Genomic DNA, 17,567 nt, shown 5'->3' with positions numbered 1-17,567 from the left:
TAGGCTGCAGAAAAGGAGGCTCTGGAGAGATGTTATCACTCTGTAGCACTACCTAAAAGAAGGTTGTTGCAAGGTGGGAGTTGGTGTCCTTTCCCTAGTAACAAGCAATACAACGGGAGAAAATGACACCAGATTTCACCAGGGGAGGCTTTGATTGGATATTAGGGGAAAAAAAAAATCACTGAAAGAGTTTTCAAGCATTGCAACAGGCTCCCAGGGAAGTGGTTGAGTCCCCATCTCTGGAAGTATTTGAAAGATATGTGGATACAGCACAGAGGCACATGGTTTAATGGTTGCCCCAGCATTGCTGGGTTAAGGGTTGGCTATCTTTTCAAACCAAAATGCGTCTATGATTTTGTGTTTACTCAGTTCCATATAATATATTTCACTATTCTTATAATTTCTGGATTTCATGTTTTTCAAAAAACTTACACATTTAAAGGGTTTTTTTAAACATAAAAAATTGTTGGCATAATCCAGTGTTTTCCCAGACATTGTCTAGCAAGCAATGGAAGACATTGGAAATGGAAAACAATTTACCTTAAATCTAAAATGCACTAATAAACAAGTAACATTCAAGTAGCTTTAGATTAACATTGTATACGTCCGGTTGTGTCCCCGCTCCGGGTGGGAGCTGACCCCCAGCTAGCTCGGGTCAACACAGACACAAAGTTTCCAGTTCGTTTTGGCTTCTCAGCTTGGCAGCTGGACCCCAAGGTGACAGTCAACAGCAGCAGAAGAGAAAAGGCTGGCTCTCAGCTTAGCAGGTTAAAGGATGTTTATTAGCAGAGATCTCCAAGCTCCGAGGCGAGCGGCTCGGAGCTTCCAGGCTGAGAACCCAGCGGCTGAGAGAGTTTGCTCCTCCCTCCCACCCCCTATAAGCGGGGGAGGGTCCCAGGGAGGATACAACAAGACAACAAATCAGGGGTTTCAGGGGGTAACAAGGTGTGCCCACCCCCAAGCTTTAGACCACTAAAATCCAGAGCTAAAGGAATTTCCCCCAGGCTACCTATCACCTGAAGCTCTCTGCCGGAGATTTCACAATCCGGGAGGGACCCCGGGAGTGATAGGCAAGCTGCCCCAGAGAGGGGGGTTGGGGCAGAGGGGATGTTACATGTCATGTGAGGTATGGGATGATTGACACAAAACACCTTATTATACAGACAACACAAAAGGGATACAGAATTGGGGATACAGTGAAATGAACCATAACATAAACTTCTTACAAAAATCTAATAAAACAGTTCTGCACCACCACAATTGTACCAATGATAAACTCTGTTTTCCTTTTTCATGCTTTATGGAAGACTCAACAGGAAAATAATAATGCTTATAAACAAGATCAACAACACGGAGTAGCATACTCTTATTGGAGTAATCAAGATAGCATAGTAATATCATCATGGTGGGTTTTCTTGAGAAAATTAGAATACCAGAGTAAGTGGCAGGCAGGCTATGTAGAATGAATAAGTAAAGTTTTCAATGTCCGCATTACAAATATGCATTGAAACTTACTTTTCCTTATAGGTTCCTTAAAGAGAAAAAATGTAAGTTAGCTGTTTAAAAAAAAAAAAAAAAAAAAAAAAAAACCCATTACTTTTTAAAACAGAAAACCACACTATGGATTTTGGGAGAATTAGTTTATCTTTTGCAGAAATTCATATTTTTTAACATAGCCCAGTGCAGTGTCTTTCTCTTTCTCTCTCTCTCTCTCTCAGAGCCCCGACTCCATTTTTGCCTCGGCTAGCTTGAAAGACAAACCACAGTTGGGAGGATTTTTTCCTCAGGGGCCTAAAGATCCCAGAGCGGCTGTGAACCTTTTCCTTTAGAGAGAGCAGGAACCCGCTGATGGCAAAAGGAAAGAGTCTGCACTAGATTTGGAGGGAATCCGGGCTTTATTCAGTCTTTCTCCTGTGGTCTTGCCCCCACAGGGTCCTGAGCCACCGTCCCGGTCCCTGTCCCCAAGCCAAGAGAAAACCCAATTGCTTATCCTGGCTTTTATCCAGGGGGAAGGAGCTAGAGGCAGGGACAAGCCACTACCCAGTCAGGGATAAGGTGGGAGTGGAACAGAGTTGGGTTACATTCCAGTGTGGGAGAATGGGCAGGGAAAAGGAGCAGGGACAAATCTCGGGATGATACATTTTCCAGGGGAACAGGGGAGTACAGAAGAAACCATTACAAAACCCAATATAAAAATGAAATACAATATAAACCCAAATAATGCACAACAGCCCAGGAGTTTATTATTGAATATATGTTTGAAAAACTAAAGGAGACTCTGATTCTTAGTTTGATTCCCACAATTATAAACAGAAAACAAAATTAAGTGTTTATATATATCTATATCTATATCTATATCTATATCTATATCTATATCTTATCCATAGCTAGCTACAAAACATTCTGGAGAGAGAAACCATAATTAATGTAACAACAGGAAGTAACCTCATGAAGTTCAACACTGGGAAGCACAAAGTCCTGTGCCTGTTCCCGTTCCTGCTTGAGAGGAACAACCCCCTGGAACCAGGGTAATTTAAGGGCAACTCAGCTGGAGAGCAGCTTGGCAGAAAAGTACCTGGGGTAATTTTGCCCCACACATCTGCCTAACAATTGTTCAGTGTCACAATGCCCTTCTCGGAGCAGCGGCTCTGTCCACCGAAGCTAGCTCTGACATTGCAGTCGAGAAACACTCCTCTGGATTTTGGGAACCAGAGGAGCGGCAAAGGGGGTTTTCCCCTTATTACAGGAGAGACCTCACCAAAGACGGAGGAAGGAGTTGGACGGAAAAGTCCAAGGTGTTCATTCAGTCCCACCCTGGAACATCCAAACCTCAAGGAAGCTGCTCCAGCCGAGCCCCACCCAGGGTGATGAGCTCCGGGATTAAATACAGGAGAGGGACTAAGGGAGGAGACAAGAGAGAAAAGGTGGGAGTGGAACAGGGTTGGAGGGACATTCAAAGAAACCAATAGGGAACATAAAGGGCAGAACTTCCTCAACTCCTGCCCTATCACTCAATGTCCTTACCCAAACTCTCTAGAAGCTGAGAGGAACAATTGAATGACAGGCAAGGCCTGTGGGAGGGAACTGGGAGGAATATGGGAGGATTGACAGGGAAGGGGGCAGGGACAAACCTTAAAACATAACATTTCTGAGAACAGGGGAGTGCAGAACAAACCATTATAACGAAAATAAATAACATAAAATACAATATGAAAATAAATAACACAGAGCACAGTGCAACAGTTCAGATATTTGTAAACAGCAAAATTGCATGTGCCGATTTGATGCCTGGTAACAGAATTAGGGAGCATAGGAAGCTGTACAGAGCAGTCACCCTCTCCATCCACTGCCTGCTCCCTGGTAGACTTGCATGGAAATTTTAAAGCATGTACTGTTATCAGGGAAAAAGATATGAGGAGCTACTTTTCTGTGTTTTCATTTGCTTTTGGTTTCTCTTGAAGGCAATGAGAAAGATTTGCCTGAATACTCACTGCAGAGGTGAGAGATGTTCCTAGTGGATTTCCCCTCTGGCAGGTGGTACCATGAGAGGTCACTTTACATGCCATGCTACTAAGACAGTGCAATGCATCTCTTTGAGGAATGAGCTCCATCAAGAATAAGGAAACAGTCTTTTTGGAACAGTTATCAGAAAAAAAGATGGGTAAAATAACACTGTTTGATGTTTAAATACCTCTCTATCCCTTCTCCTTTCAGTCATCGAATTGTTTACATCTTCCTCACTTGGTCAGATCTCACTGGAAACACTGGTCAATCCTTTAACAGGATCTCAGACAAGTGATGAGAGGACTTGAGCATCTCTCCTGTGAAGAGAGGCTGAGAGATTTGGGACTGCTCAGCCCAGAGAAGAGATGACCTCCAGAGGTCCCTTCCAACTTCAATTGTTCTGTGATTCTTCAACATGTTAATGTAATTGTAGAGTAAAAGTAGAGTTTGGCTAATTACCTCACTAGAGGAATATGAAATGCACTGGCTAATCACTAATGAGATAATGAAATGTATAAATCACACTAAAATTCTCTTCTCGTCCAGTTCTTATAAGTATTAACATGATTACTTCCTTCTTTTCACTCCTATGATTTTCAATATGTTCCAAAATATTCAGTCTCATAGGCTAATTAGCAGTTAAAGTACTTTGATTTAACAGTGCATTTCAGAGTAGGAAAAAAGCAACCCATATTTTAATACCATCTGGCACTTTTTCAGTACTTATTTTGTATCACTAAATTTCTGCCCTTTTTTTCAGTGTAATTATCTTCTGAAACTGCTGATTCAGTCACAGTTTGAAATAAAAAAAAGATCATAAGAGATCTACTCTGAAGCCTCCTTATCTTCAAATGTGAGAGAGGAGCCAAAATTATCATACACAAGATAAATTTTATCATCCCACAAATTTCTTATCTTCTGTTGCCCTGGAATTTACTTCTCTTGGTACAAATTGTGGGATTATGCAGAGAGCATAAGAGGTTTCTGCATCATGGGTGTGTTAGGGGGATTATTATCCCAAGAGCAACCCTCTGTTCTGGCTTATTACTTCCCTGCAACCCATTCTATTGTCTGACATTTCCAGTGCAGATATACTATTAAAATGCACATTATAAACAAACAAACAAACAAACAAACAAACAAACAAACTTTGTATGTGATCCGGAGAAGACACATGCCTGGCAGATTAATAATTTAGAGAACTTCTATACTGTCAGAAACTTTATCTTTTTCTATAGACCAGCAAATTTCTGTTCCCTGACCACCAAAGTTTCATTAATGGTTGCTACCTAATGTTATTGTCTTTAGAGTAAACCACCACAAATTCTTAATCTTGTTCTGGAAACAGTTCAGTGTTGGAACCAGCCTCAATAGTCAATGTGCATAAGACTTAAAAAATGGTGCCACCTCCCAGTGTAGTCCTCGAGCTCTATCTTGCACCTTCAGCCACCTGACAAATCTCCCTGCCAAATTCTAGAGACTCTGAAAGTCTTTATTTTCAAGCACAAGAACATCCAAGTAATCTTGAGTTCCAAGGTTTCACCTTATTTTTAACACTCCAAACTGGAAAACCAAATAAACACAATTATCTTTTTGAACTACAGAGGGCACCATATAAAATCCAATCAGCATTATCTGGGTCCCACCCATGTAGGTTAGAAATAGCACCCTTTTCAGCAGGCTTACCTTAGAGGGAAGTAATTTCAGCAAAATAGAATCCACTAGAAACTGAGCTAAAGGGTGAATAAGCATCTCTACTGCTATAATGAAAGAAAAAGAAAAAGAAAAAAGGATGGGGTAATGGGAAACTGGTACTGTTGCAGCACCAAACTTCTCTGTTCACGTTGTTTAAACCAAATAATGATCAAATTAGCTTATTGATTTAGTTATGCCAATAATGAACTTCCAATCAGATGAACCATGTGTTTGGAATCAGTATCAGTCATGCAGTAGATAAACTGCAATACTAGACACCTTCAAAACATGAATTTACAACTTTAAATTTCTTAACATTCTTCTTGTGCTAATTCCTCAAGGTTCTAGTTACAGATACAAATGTACACAGACGCACATACACAGTTTGTGTAGGTCACCATCACCTGCTCCCCACTGGTGAGAGCTCCAGAGAGTGCACACCCCTCCTGCTGAATATGAATTTTCTCTAGAATTTGCATCTGTCCACATGTAGAACTTTTATTTTTAATTGTTAACACATTATTTGCAAAATTTTCCGTGGGAACAGAACTGTTTTTAGAGATGAGGCATGAATTTGTTGCTGAGCAAATACTGAATTATATAAATCATTAATAAAAGGAACTTCTGCAAGTTTTAGGCTACATAAAAATATAAAATAAACCATTAATCTTTTACGTAATAACACATAACAGTATATCATAAAACAAAAGTGCACAACATCAGAGACATCATCTAAAATCACTGTTGAAAAGCTGGAAAAGCTGTCAGTTCTGATATTCTCAAAAATATAAAGATTAGTGGAAAAAACTTGTATTTGTTTTAGAGAATTTTGCTCATATAGAATAATTGAATATTCCCAAATGTTCTCTTACTTTTTGCTTTGTATCACTATATGGCAAATCCTTCAGACATTTTAAAACATATTTTCACTAAGAAAAAATATAAGATTCTTTTTTGTGTACATGTTACAGATTTTTGCAGTGCTTAAAAAAAAAAAAATTCCAGCAGTCTTATTACAAAGTGATGAACTGCTACCCTATGCTACCATTTTCTGTACAGCTATTTCTTTACCAAAATATTCTCCTTGGTATCTGCATCAGTAACCTCCTTAGGTCACGTTCGTTCCACTTGAGTCACCATCTTTTCAGTGCAAAATGTAATGTTGCAGATCACTAGATCAAGGTCATCATTTTGCACCTACTCACAACAGCATCTCTAAATCTTGAACAAAATGATCAGGATACGTGTCAGCAACAGCTTTAGTAATAGCAAAATCAGCAGAAAGTCTTAAGGGGAAAAAAATGTAGAAATTTTCTGATAATAAATGTTGAACTCCTACCCTTATTTATAGGTTTAAATACCGAATCATTCTACCAATAAGGAAAAAAAAAAATAGGTACTTTTATGTGGAAATGTTTAGATCAAATACAAAGCTAGTTCATCAAGGGGGTATGTTTGGGATTTTCATCTGCTTCTGAAGCAATTTTTGTTTTGTTTGTATGAAAAGTCCTGCATTTATACCTAGCTAAAATAAACACATTGCATTCACATTCTCAGACAATCTTTATTACTTCATGTAGCCTATGTCAACTTGTTCAAAAATACTTAAAAAATGTCTTTGAAGGACAGGTTTCTAGGTATTTCTGCATTTGACTTAAAATACTGGGTTGCAAATAATTGCTAATAATTGCTATCCAAATATTCTTTTTCATTCAATGACCTTGCTATATTATTAGTCTTCAGTAATCAATTATGAAAAAAATGTGAGAGTGACAATCAGGTTTCTACAAAAGTCTTGATTTATAAGTCATTAGCAAGGAAATGTAACGCCTAATTTTAGAAAAATACAAATTTTAAGAGAAGATAATTAGAGGATCATTTGAAGGGTTTCACCAAAACAATTTCACAAATTCATGTGCTTAAAATCACAACTTAAACGAAGAAATAGAAATTTAGATTTAGTGCAATGGTGTACTGCTCTGTAGATCAAGTTGAAAAAGTGAGAGCTATACTTTACTGTTTCATCAGAAACATGAGGTGGTAGGATCATTTTCGTCCCTGCTGCATACACAGAGGAATTGTCAGCAGCAGTTGGACATTAATGCAAAATTACCCTGATCATCTACGGCATTTCATTTCTGAAGTTTTCTTTCTCTGTAGGTCTTATAGACCTTGATTAATCAAGGTTTATAATGCCCATATGTACAATACACAGAACTAATCACAGAACTAATTTCATCAAATGCCCAGCTGGATCCTAAGTAGAATTTAAGTTAGGAGAAAAAAAACCCTAACAACAACAAAACAACAACAACAACAAAAAAATCCACAAAAACCAACAAACAAAACACCCCCCCACACAAAAAAGTTGAAACATGTCCAGAACATCAAGAAACACCATTATATTCTTATCAGAAATTATTTGTGCTGCCATAGTCATGGAATATTTTTTTCATTTACTACACACATTTCTTTATCGTGCAAATAGCTATTATATTAATTCTGTTTCACCTCACTGTCTTTTTCATATACTCTCTCTTCAGTACTACATCCTGAAATTAGTCAGTTCTAGAGCTCTATCCATCTGAAAAATAGGATTTTGTGCATGTGTGTGTGTATAGAGGAATTGTCCAGGTGTGTAGTACTTTTATTGTAAAATCTTCAGTATTCTGTATGTTTTCTTTTCTTTTATCTTTAGAGTTTCATACCCACTATCTTAAAGACAGTCTAGTAAGTAATTTATTTCCTTTTTATCATTAGACTATTCAAAAAGCACTAGTGATACATAAGTGAAGGACACAATAATAGAATCAACTTTTAAATATAATTTCATGTACTTTTAAATATAGTTAGTATTTTTGTTTGGGTCTATGTGTATGCTACTTTTTCTGTGATGTTCCACCTGTTTAGTTTTGCAGGAAAATATGTCTATATCTGCATAATCAGCAGATATGCTTCAGCTCAAAATGAATATTGAATTTTTCCTTCATTTATTTTATCCATATCTTCACATTAAGCCTGTGTCTCCAATTTCCATAAAAATATATACCAGTCACTTCCCAATGGCTTCCTTCCATCTTTGTATTCTTGGAAAATTGGATTTTCTGGTTTTCTGAAACATGCAATCAGACTTGCTTTGGTTTGTTCATGGGTATTAGAAAAAAGTCCTTGTCTACAGATTTCTGACATTGCTAAGACATCCTTTCACAGTCTGTACAGACTGGTGTAGGCAGTATTAACCAACACAGCCCATTTCTTTGAGTTTTCACAGTTTGGAAGTTGCTTCAGTTAGGAGTTGGCTCTACTGACTGCCATCCAGTAGTTATGGCAGAGAGGGGAGGACTTTCTTCTTTCAGCTGGCATGTGATGCTACCAATTTTTCTTGACACTGGAACCAGCAACTGGGTGAGTCACTGTTCCTCCACTGCACCACAGCATGGTGGTTTAAAAACCTAGATACTGATCTCACCTTAGAAGTGATGAGCATGAGTGGGGTTAGGGTTCTGTCCCTCTCTCTGACAGTTCCACGTAGGGTACTCTATATTCCCTCCAGATCTGGCAGCAAGGAGTGAGTAATTTATCTGCAATGACCTGCAACTATTGATTGTATATGCACTGAGCTCAGCACTGGTGAGGCTGCATGTCAAATCCTGTGTCCAGTTCTGGGCCCCTCACTACAAGAAACACATTGAGCTCCTGGAGTATGTCCAGAGAAGGGCAATGGAGCTGGTAAAGGGTCTGGAGTACAAGTCTTGTGAGGAGTGTCTGAGGGAGCTGAGGTTCTTTATCCTAGAAAAAAAGAAGGCTCAGGGAAGAGCTTATCACTCTCTACATCTTCCTGAAAGGAGGTTGTAGCAAGGTGAGTGTCTCTTTTCCCATGTAACAAGTGATAGAACAACAGGAAATGGCCTCAAATTGCACCAGAAGAGGTTTAAATTGGATATGAGGTAAAACTGCTTCACTGTGTTATCAGGCATTGGAATTGCCCAGGGAGGTGATGGAGTCTCCATCCCTGGAGATATTTAAAAGATACGTACATGTGACACTTGGGGTTTAGTGGAGGATTTGGCAGTGCTGGGTTAGAAGGTAAATGATTTTAATGGTCTTCTCCAACCTAAATGATTCTGCAATTCTACAATTTTATGATCCAGTTAGACTTTTGGCAGACAGAACTACTACCCAAAGTCATAAAATATAATCAGTTGCGTATATGCTAAATAAGATTTCTAAGAATTTTCGCCAAAACCTTGATGTTTATGAATTTCTTAGCTCCAGTAGCCTTACCATAAGTCAAATCTCTAAGGTCAATATAGAATTAGTAGAAAAGGCTGTGAGAGAATCTAAGAATGACACTGATGTCCTTTTGAATTAAGATTCCCCAAAAATGGGAAAACAGATGTTTCGTAGTCTTCACTTAATGACAGGAGATTTTAGCAAAAGTAGCTCAAAGGAGTTGTCATCAAGATAAAGCAATGGCCTTATTTGTGCTGTGTTTGATGCACCCCTGGATACTTTGGAGCTTCTGCTTTTATTCTGTTTCAGGGCAAATTTCTGATGTCAACATTTGGCAATATAATAATACTTTCATTCTGAGAGTATTATATGCAAATATATTCAAACCATAAAATAAGTGATAGATGAAAAATCAGTATTCCAATATGGTATTGATTTTATATACCCAGATGACCTGACTCTAGCTAAACTAATTTGTCAAGTAAAATGATACTGGTATCAAGATTTTGCCTACTCTCCTTGGTTCAGAAAATCCTTTTACTTTCAAAATAAAAACAGTTGAACTAAAGAAAATAACTTATTCCTTTGTCAGAAATACCCAGTTTTCTTCCTAGTAAAGGCAGAAATTTCTTCTCTTTTACAGTCTAAGTTGTGTGAATATTTGGCCATACATATGGGAATGAAGAACAGTCTAAATATTATAAAAAGTAATTCTCAATTATCTGCAATTAAAGATATCCTAAAGTCTCTGGTGATGATACCTTTCAGTTGCTCCACCACCTTTTTGTTTAAAGATTTTTCTATTTTGAATGTTACTATTGCAGAGCCATTGCAATCAAAATAATTACTGCTATTTAAAAGGTCTTCTTTTCTTGTCTAAATTGTAGTCTAGAATGTATTATATTCATGTTCCTGATAATAATGATTTTATAGGACTGATACTTATTTCACTTTGTGTTGGTGATTTTTGTCATTATTCTCATTGCCATTTTTATTGTTAGTATTATATCATCCTATCCTCCTCATCATCATAATTAGAAATTAGCAAGGCACCTTCTTGATAAACAGCATTTAAGCAGACCAGGAACTCCTGGATGAGGTGCTCAGTATGTAATATAATAAAATATTGTGGCAAGTCAGACTTAGCATTTCAACTTTATGAATATGCATCATTAAAATATGCCCTTTGGCACCTCCAAGACACTGTGTCAAATGAACTGTTTATTTTGTTGTTCCAAACCTAAGTATTAATGAATTTACAGCTGTCTGTTTTAAACTAGGGTCAAAAGATAAGATATCTCTCTAAATTGAATGCAAAATTTTCTTCATATATCTTGTGGCTTAATAAAACTGGGAATTTAATACATCCAGTTGTAGTGTATATTATTGCTCTTCTGCTACACTTATATACAAATTGAATTTAAATTATGTCTTTTTTAATCCAGATAACAAACTATTGCTTTCATTATGTTTGTTTGAACTTGGTTCATTGCTTGTTAGTTCCACAGAATGAATGAATACTAACAGAATTATTTTCCATAGAATTATAATTTGTTATAATCTAAAGGGTTAGTTCCAAAGAGTAAAGCTTCATAATTATGTTGATTTTTTTCTGTAGGATATTTAAACTTTGAAAGTGAAGCACTGTAATGTTTATGTTAAAATAAAGCACTGGCTACTTTTCAGATTAATTATTAAGTTATTCTCTTAAGCATTAATTAAATGCATCTATAATTTTGATATTTGTAGTTCTGCTTTTATGTCTCATCAGGAGCTACAACTATTGAAAAGTATGATCTCAGAACAAACATATGGATTCAGGCTGGTGTAATGAATGGCAGGAGGCTTCAGTTTGGTGTTGCTGTCATCGATGACAAGCTGTTTGTCATTGGAGGCCGGGATGGTTTAAAGACATTAAACACTGTTGAATGTTACAACCCAAAGACCAAGGCTTGGACTGTGTTACCACCTATGTCAACACACAGACATGGATTAGGTAAGGAAAAAAAAAAAAAAAACACAAAAAACATGCCACTTTTTTTTTTTTTTCAATGGAACTTTTAATGGAAAACTCAGTACTTTTAAGCATTCTGACCAGTAACAATAAAACAATAAATGGGCTTTGCAATATTGTTGTTACAAGGTATAGAAAACTGAACTGTTCATTATCTGTTCTCCTAAAACCATGTGGTGTGATAGAATTATTGAAAAGTTATGAAAAACAGAAATGGAGGACATTGATATGACCTGCTCTAGAAGGTGAGGGCAACCCAGGGTCTTGTTAATAGATCCCTTGGGGCAGTTAGACCACACTGAATGACTGGTGTTTGTGAATATACACATGTAGGGTTTATTTTAGAACTATTTGGTTGCAATGGGAAGCATTGTATGTATGTAGCTATTTTGCTTATTATTATTTGTATTAATATAGCAATATAAAAGCATCAAAATAGCATTTAATATAATGTGTATGGAAAATAAAGAAAAAGAAAGAAAAGAGAAGAGTAGAAAGATATTACCTCTTGTGGATCAATGATGAGACTTGATTGTTACAATTTAGGTGTCTGTTGTTTGATGTGATCACAGTCTTGATCCATTGGGAGTAAGAGAAGCACACACAACACGGAATTCAATGGGGGGGAATTTTACACTGTCTTTTGCAACATTGTATATCGTGTGGTGATCCACACTGAAATGAAACTGGAAGTGCTTTCAGGGGAAGGTATTTAATAGTTTATGGCATGACAGCTGGTCTCATGTCAGCATGGTTGAGCCATCAGAAAGGTTGAATACTCCCATGCCTATGTGTGAATGTCAATGTTCCATGTGAATTTGACTTTCCAGGCGGGTAAGGTGGCTGGAGAGTGGGCAGAGGAATTTTACAACTGAACCATACAGCTTGTGTAGGGGAGGACACTCTCATGACAAAAAAAAGTATTCTGCCTCCACTAGATCTGTTTCTTATTGACCTCTAGTGGTGGGTGGTCACCCCCTCTGATTTATGCACACCAGAGGCTTCACCATCACCCACCCAAAAAATTCACCTCTAGCCCACGGGGGATGCAAACCCTGGCCCAGAAAAGTACCCCACCACCTCCACAAATAGGCAAGTGCTTGACCCATTAACATCTGAGACTCTCACAGGCAAGTGTTTGACCCAGTAACATCTGGGACTCTCACAGACTTGTGTAGAGATGAAAGTGTTAAAAGCAGGAGAATGGTGAGGAGGATGGCAGATTTGCTCAAGTGACCTTGTTGCGTGGAACACGAAGGCCTGGAGAATAAGAGTGTGGGAGCCCCATATATATATTATGCCTACTGCTGTTTATCTCTGTTTTGAGAATTAAAATATGTCTGTGTAGAGAAAACATAGGTGTTTGGAGAGGCTTATGGACATATTTGGGTTCCCTGTTTTGGGAGAGAGATCAAAGCTCAGAGGTCATAAAAAGCCCAGAGGAGATCTTAGAACATTGGTAAACTATGTGTGTGGGGGTGCTTGATAAATGGGTGCAAACAGCAAGCTGGCCCCCTGCTAGGATTGGACTAAGTTGCTGTGTTCCTGCTTGTGTGTCGCTGCCTGGATGTTGCTTTGGCATCCTCTACTTAGGAAGGTAATAAACAGGAAATAAATTTACTCTCTGCATTTCAGTGGTGGTTTTGTGGTAGTTCCGGCTGCCTGCCTGTGTGGACTCATACAACACACTATGTTATCCTGTCCATTCTCCTGAGTTGCAATCAGCAAGTCCTTTATTGTACTATTGCATCAATACCTCACAAAATGACCATGCTTCCTGCCCTTCACTCATGTCATTGGGCACTTGTAACAGGCATATGTACTGTTGCTGTTAAACAAACAATAGAAAATAGCAACAGGAATCTGTATCAGATCTGTATCATGAGACTAAATATCTCAATGATTTAAAACTGTTTCCCAAGTTTAAATTCAATTGAAAACTAGAAAATACATGAGAAAATACATGAGAAAATACATGAATTACATGCAAAAATATGTTATGTCTCTTCTGCCAATGTGCCAGAATTTTACAGAATCAGTGCTGTTCCCCGGGTTGGTAATGCAATGACTTCAGCTACAACTACAGGAAAGTAGAAATACAACATTAGGGTATGCTTAATAGAAAAAATATTTGTCTCAGTGACAAGAGATCTATGATTGAAAACCCTTGGTGATCAGTTAAAAAAGAATAATTCTGTACTATAATTTTACAGATGCTTTTGGTCAACAGATTTGAAAAAATATATAGTTTAAATTGAGAAATACTGAGATTATGACTGGAGAAAAAATGGTATGTTTTCTATACTAGGAAAAAAGGAACAAACTTGGCATTTGACCATTTGAGGAGGTTTTGTTTTGCTTACAATAAAATAATTTTTATCTTGAAGTAATTCAGGCTTTTTGTAAACAACATGTAAAATGAGGAAAGAAATCTAAACTGGGATGATTAAATGCAGTTGTTTGGGAGGCATTAGAAAGGTGTTCTGTATTTGGAATTATGTACTAATCACATTATTACCTGGGAAACTTAGTTAATATAATTTAATTGCTTTTTATTTAGTATCCCATAAACTTATTTTAGTAAATGCCCTTTGTAATGAAAGTTAGTCTGAAGTAATTTTTTTTTTTTTTTTAAATTATTTCTTTTCTAAACTATGTTATGTTATATCCATGTAGTAATAATGCTTGAGAAGTTTGATTTGGATTTTGTATACAGGATAGAAATTAGCGCCCATCCTTTACATGGATGTCTTATGGATGCCTTTTTGTTGACATAGCAAAAAAATTGTCAGATGTACCCCATTGTAAGTAAGGCCACAACCAGGTAATACAATTCACTTTATCCTGTCGTCATATAATCTTCAATAGAACCACGTGTATAGAAGCTGATACATGTAGAAATGAGGAAATAAAAGTTGACAGGCCTTGTAGTGAAAGTCCATAGTGTAGGAGGTGATATGTTAGGCAGTTTCAAAGCTGCCAATTGAAGATGAGTAAAAGCTCTTTTAATGGCAGTGTTTGAAATAAGTGGTGCTAAAGTACAAAAAAGAAAGGGCAGACTGTGGGATCCAAAATTATTATTTAGAGTAAGAGTGATTCTAATATCCCTGCTGAGGAGTCCATAAAAGAGAATGGAATATGAAAGAGGAGTAAGATACCGGAAAGGTGGTGAGAGGCAAAAATGAAATACGGGAAAGGTGAAACCTGACAAACAAGAAGCCCAAATCAAATTCCATATAGGAAAGGAAGAAAGAGACTGAAAGAACAAAGATTTGAAAAATATAGAACAGATTGTGGTTTATAAATTCAGCAGTTTTATGAAGCAACTCTATGCACTTTTTCAATTTCTGAGCTGAACTATGTAGAAGAGGAGAGAGAAAGGAAATATGGAACCAATGACAGACTAACTAGAATTTGAGATAGCAAATCCAGTGAAACAGTGATTAAAAAAAAAAAAAAAAACCCTAAAAAAATTGGTACTTGGCTTGTCTTTACAGAAGAAACAATTTAAGTGCCACTGTGAGAAAATTTGGCTTCCACTATAATTAAGGGAGAACAGCAGTCTTTCCAGGAAGATGTTCTAAATTGTCTTGTTCTTTCTATGAACTATGTAAAGTGTGTCTAAGCTTCTATTTTAGGTTTTGGCTTTGGAAATATACTGATCTCACTATATGTAGTCACACACCTATTTGCAAGATGATCAGTGTGGGAAGGAGGCTGATAGGACATGGTATTATCTTGTAAAATCCTGTACATCTTAGGGTGGAGGCAACTTACATATTTTTTCCCCCTCCCCTCTTGAAAGACAGAATCTTGCCATTTGTAATCATCTGAATATAGAAATATTAATAGCTTTTAGCTGGGAAAGCCTTAGATTTATTTACATATGATATAGGCCTAGGGTAGATAGAATTCACTCTACCCAGAGTGCATGGTCATAGAAGACCTAAAGAATTTCCAGTTCTCAGATTATAAAGTGGATTAGGCTTCAACCTATTGTTCTGAAGAAGCTAAATATGTAATATAAATGCATTTTAAAGGACTTGAGGTGTATGCTTGAAATTAGAGTGAATACTTGCTTAAAATGTGGTTGTCATGAAACTGATATGTGCAGGAATGGATAATGGATATCTAAAAGACTAAGTTCAAAACTCAGAAGTGGAAAGAGAATACATGTAGTTATAAGATAAGGGAGTTATAAGATAAAATATCCCAGAACATCTTACCTCTTGCTGACAAAATATTAAATGGCACTATGTTGTTGCATTGTGCTTTGTATTATTTATTTTCATATTGTATTTTATGTTATTTATTTTTGTTATAATGGTTTGTTCTGCACTCCCCTGTTCTCCTCAGAAATGTTATGTTTTAAGCTTTGTCCCTGCCCCTCTTCCCTGTCAATCCTCCCACACCTCCCAGTCCCCTCCTACAGGCTCTGCCTGTCATTCAATTGTTCCTCCTGGCTTCTAGAGAGTTCGGGTAAGGATATTGAGTGATATGGCAGGAGCCGAGGAAGTTCCTCCCTTTATGTTCCCTACTGGTTTCTTTAAATGTCCCTCCAACCCTGTTCCACTCCCATGTTTTCCCTCATTGGATGCTGGTTTGTCTCCTCCCTTAGTCCCTCTCCTGTATTTAATCCTGGAGCTCATCACCCTGGGTGGGGCTTGGCTGGAGAAACTCCTTGAGGTTTGGATGTTCCTGGGTGGGACTGAATGAACACCTTGGACTTTTCCCTCCAACTGAGTCCAACTCCTTCCTCCATCTTTGGCGAGGTCATTCCTGTAATAAGGGGAAAACCCCCTTTGCCGCTCCTCTGGTTCCCAAAATCCAGAGGAGTGTTCCTCCACTGATCACAGTGTCAGAGACAGCTTGGGTGGACAGAGCCGCGGCTCCGTGAAAGGACACAGTGACACTATGTGTTTGCACGAAGGCCTGTTTTTCTATTTCACTGGAAGAGGATGACTCCCTGTGCTTCTTAGATCCAGCTTGATTTTCAACTTTCATGCTTACTGCTCTAGAGTCCTACTCAGGTAATGAGTAATGAGAAATGGGAAATACTAATAGAGGAGAAGATTGTAGAGAAACTGAACTATCAGTATTCTTACTACATAGTAAATCTCAGAAGTAAAATACACGTATAAGTAATATAAATAATATAAAATATAAATATATAGACATAAAAATAATTATTATGAACCTGTATATTTTTTAAATCACTAAATGATAGTTCAGAAAATGTTTTATCTACTTTTAAAATTATTCAAGTATTGACTACTTCATTGATTAAAAATTAATGAAATGCTTTAAGATTAATGTTTGTATTTTCAGAAGGAATTGTTATTTATCAAATAGTTTTACACTGCATGAAAATTTAGGGCATAAATACAGCTCCACATTTTTAGAGATCTAAGAATTTGAGTAGGATTCAGCTGCCCAAGTAGATATGTGTACAATGGAGTAGAACAACTGAGATGACATAATCTGATTTCCATGGGAAAAAGTGTAGCATGTTTCAGATTAAACTATTTGTGGTTTAGGAGCGGTTCCTGCTTCTCAAGGTACAGCAAATACTATTGAGTAGACTGGAAACTGGTAATGAAAAAATAACTTAGATTCCAGTTGCACTGGCACTTTAAAAAGAAAGCCAAAGATGTTTTATTGTGTATTTATGCCTGTATGTGTGTATGATTTGAGGGATTCTTGAAAAACTATTGAAGATACAAAATCAAACAAAAAAAAATATAGTAAATTGTTATTAACACTTCTATTTAAATAAGTTTGTGTAGTAATAAAGTACATAATATCTGAAAGAGCTAGTAGTATCATAGCATCAATGGAACTGCTTGCCAGTTTAGTAATTTCTGGTAGAATTATTCCTTCATAAAGCAGTAAGTTGAAAAAATAATTATTCTGTATAATAACACTTCTCTGTATAAATATTGAAATTAAGCAGATATTTTTAATCCCATTGCTCTCCCTTGGTGAAGTAAATAAAGCAATTTCTAACAATACATTTATAACATTTCAATAGCTTTTTAAAATAAGCCTGCAGTGCAATATCAGAAAAAGTATCAGATACTAGAAACCTTAATAGTTCCATAATAGCAAAACGAGTATTGGA

General features: G+C 37.0%; 1 protein-coding gene across 1 annotated transcript in view; it reads left to right on the top strand.

Annotated features, from left to right (window-relative positions):
• KLHL1 (kelch like family member 1) overlaps nucleotides 1–17,567 on the top strand; it is a 201,556-nt gene that overhangs the window by 153,788 nt on the left and 30,201 nt on the right. The window contains exon 7 of the mRNA XM_040056778.2: nucleotides 11,204–11,428. Within this exon, the coding sequence (XP_039912712.1) occupies nucleotides 11,204–11,428 (225 nt within the window). The remainder of the gene's footprint in view (nucleotides 1–11,203; nucleotides 11,429–17,567) is intronic.

The sequence above is a fragment of the Hirundo rustica genome, chromosome 2, assembly GCF_015227805.2.
Source record: "Hirundo rustica isolate bHirRus1 chromosome 2, bHirRus1.pri.v3, whole genome shotgun sequence".
Taxonomy (NCBI): domain Eukaryota; kingdom Metazoa; phylum Chordata; class Aves; order Passeriformes; family Hirundinidae; genus Hirundo; species Hirundo rustica.
This window is presented reverse-complemented; position numbering and strand designations above follow the sequence as displayed.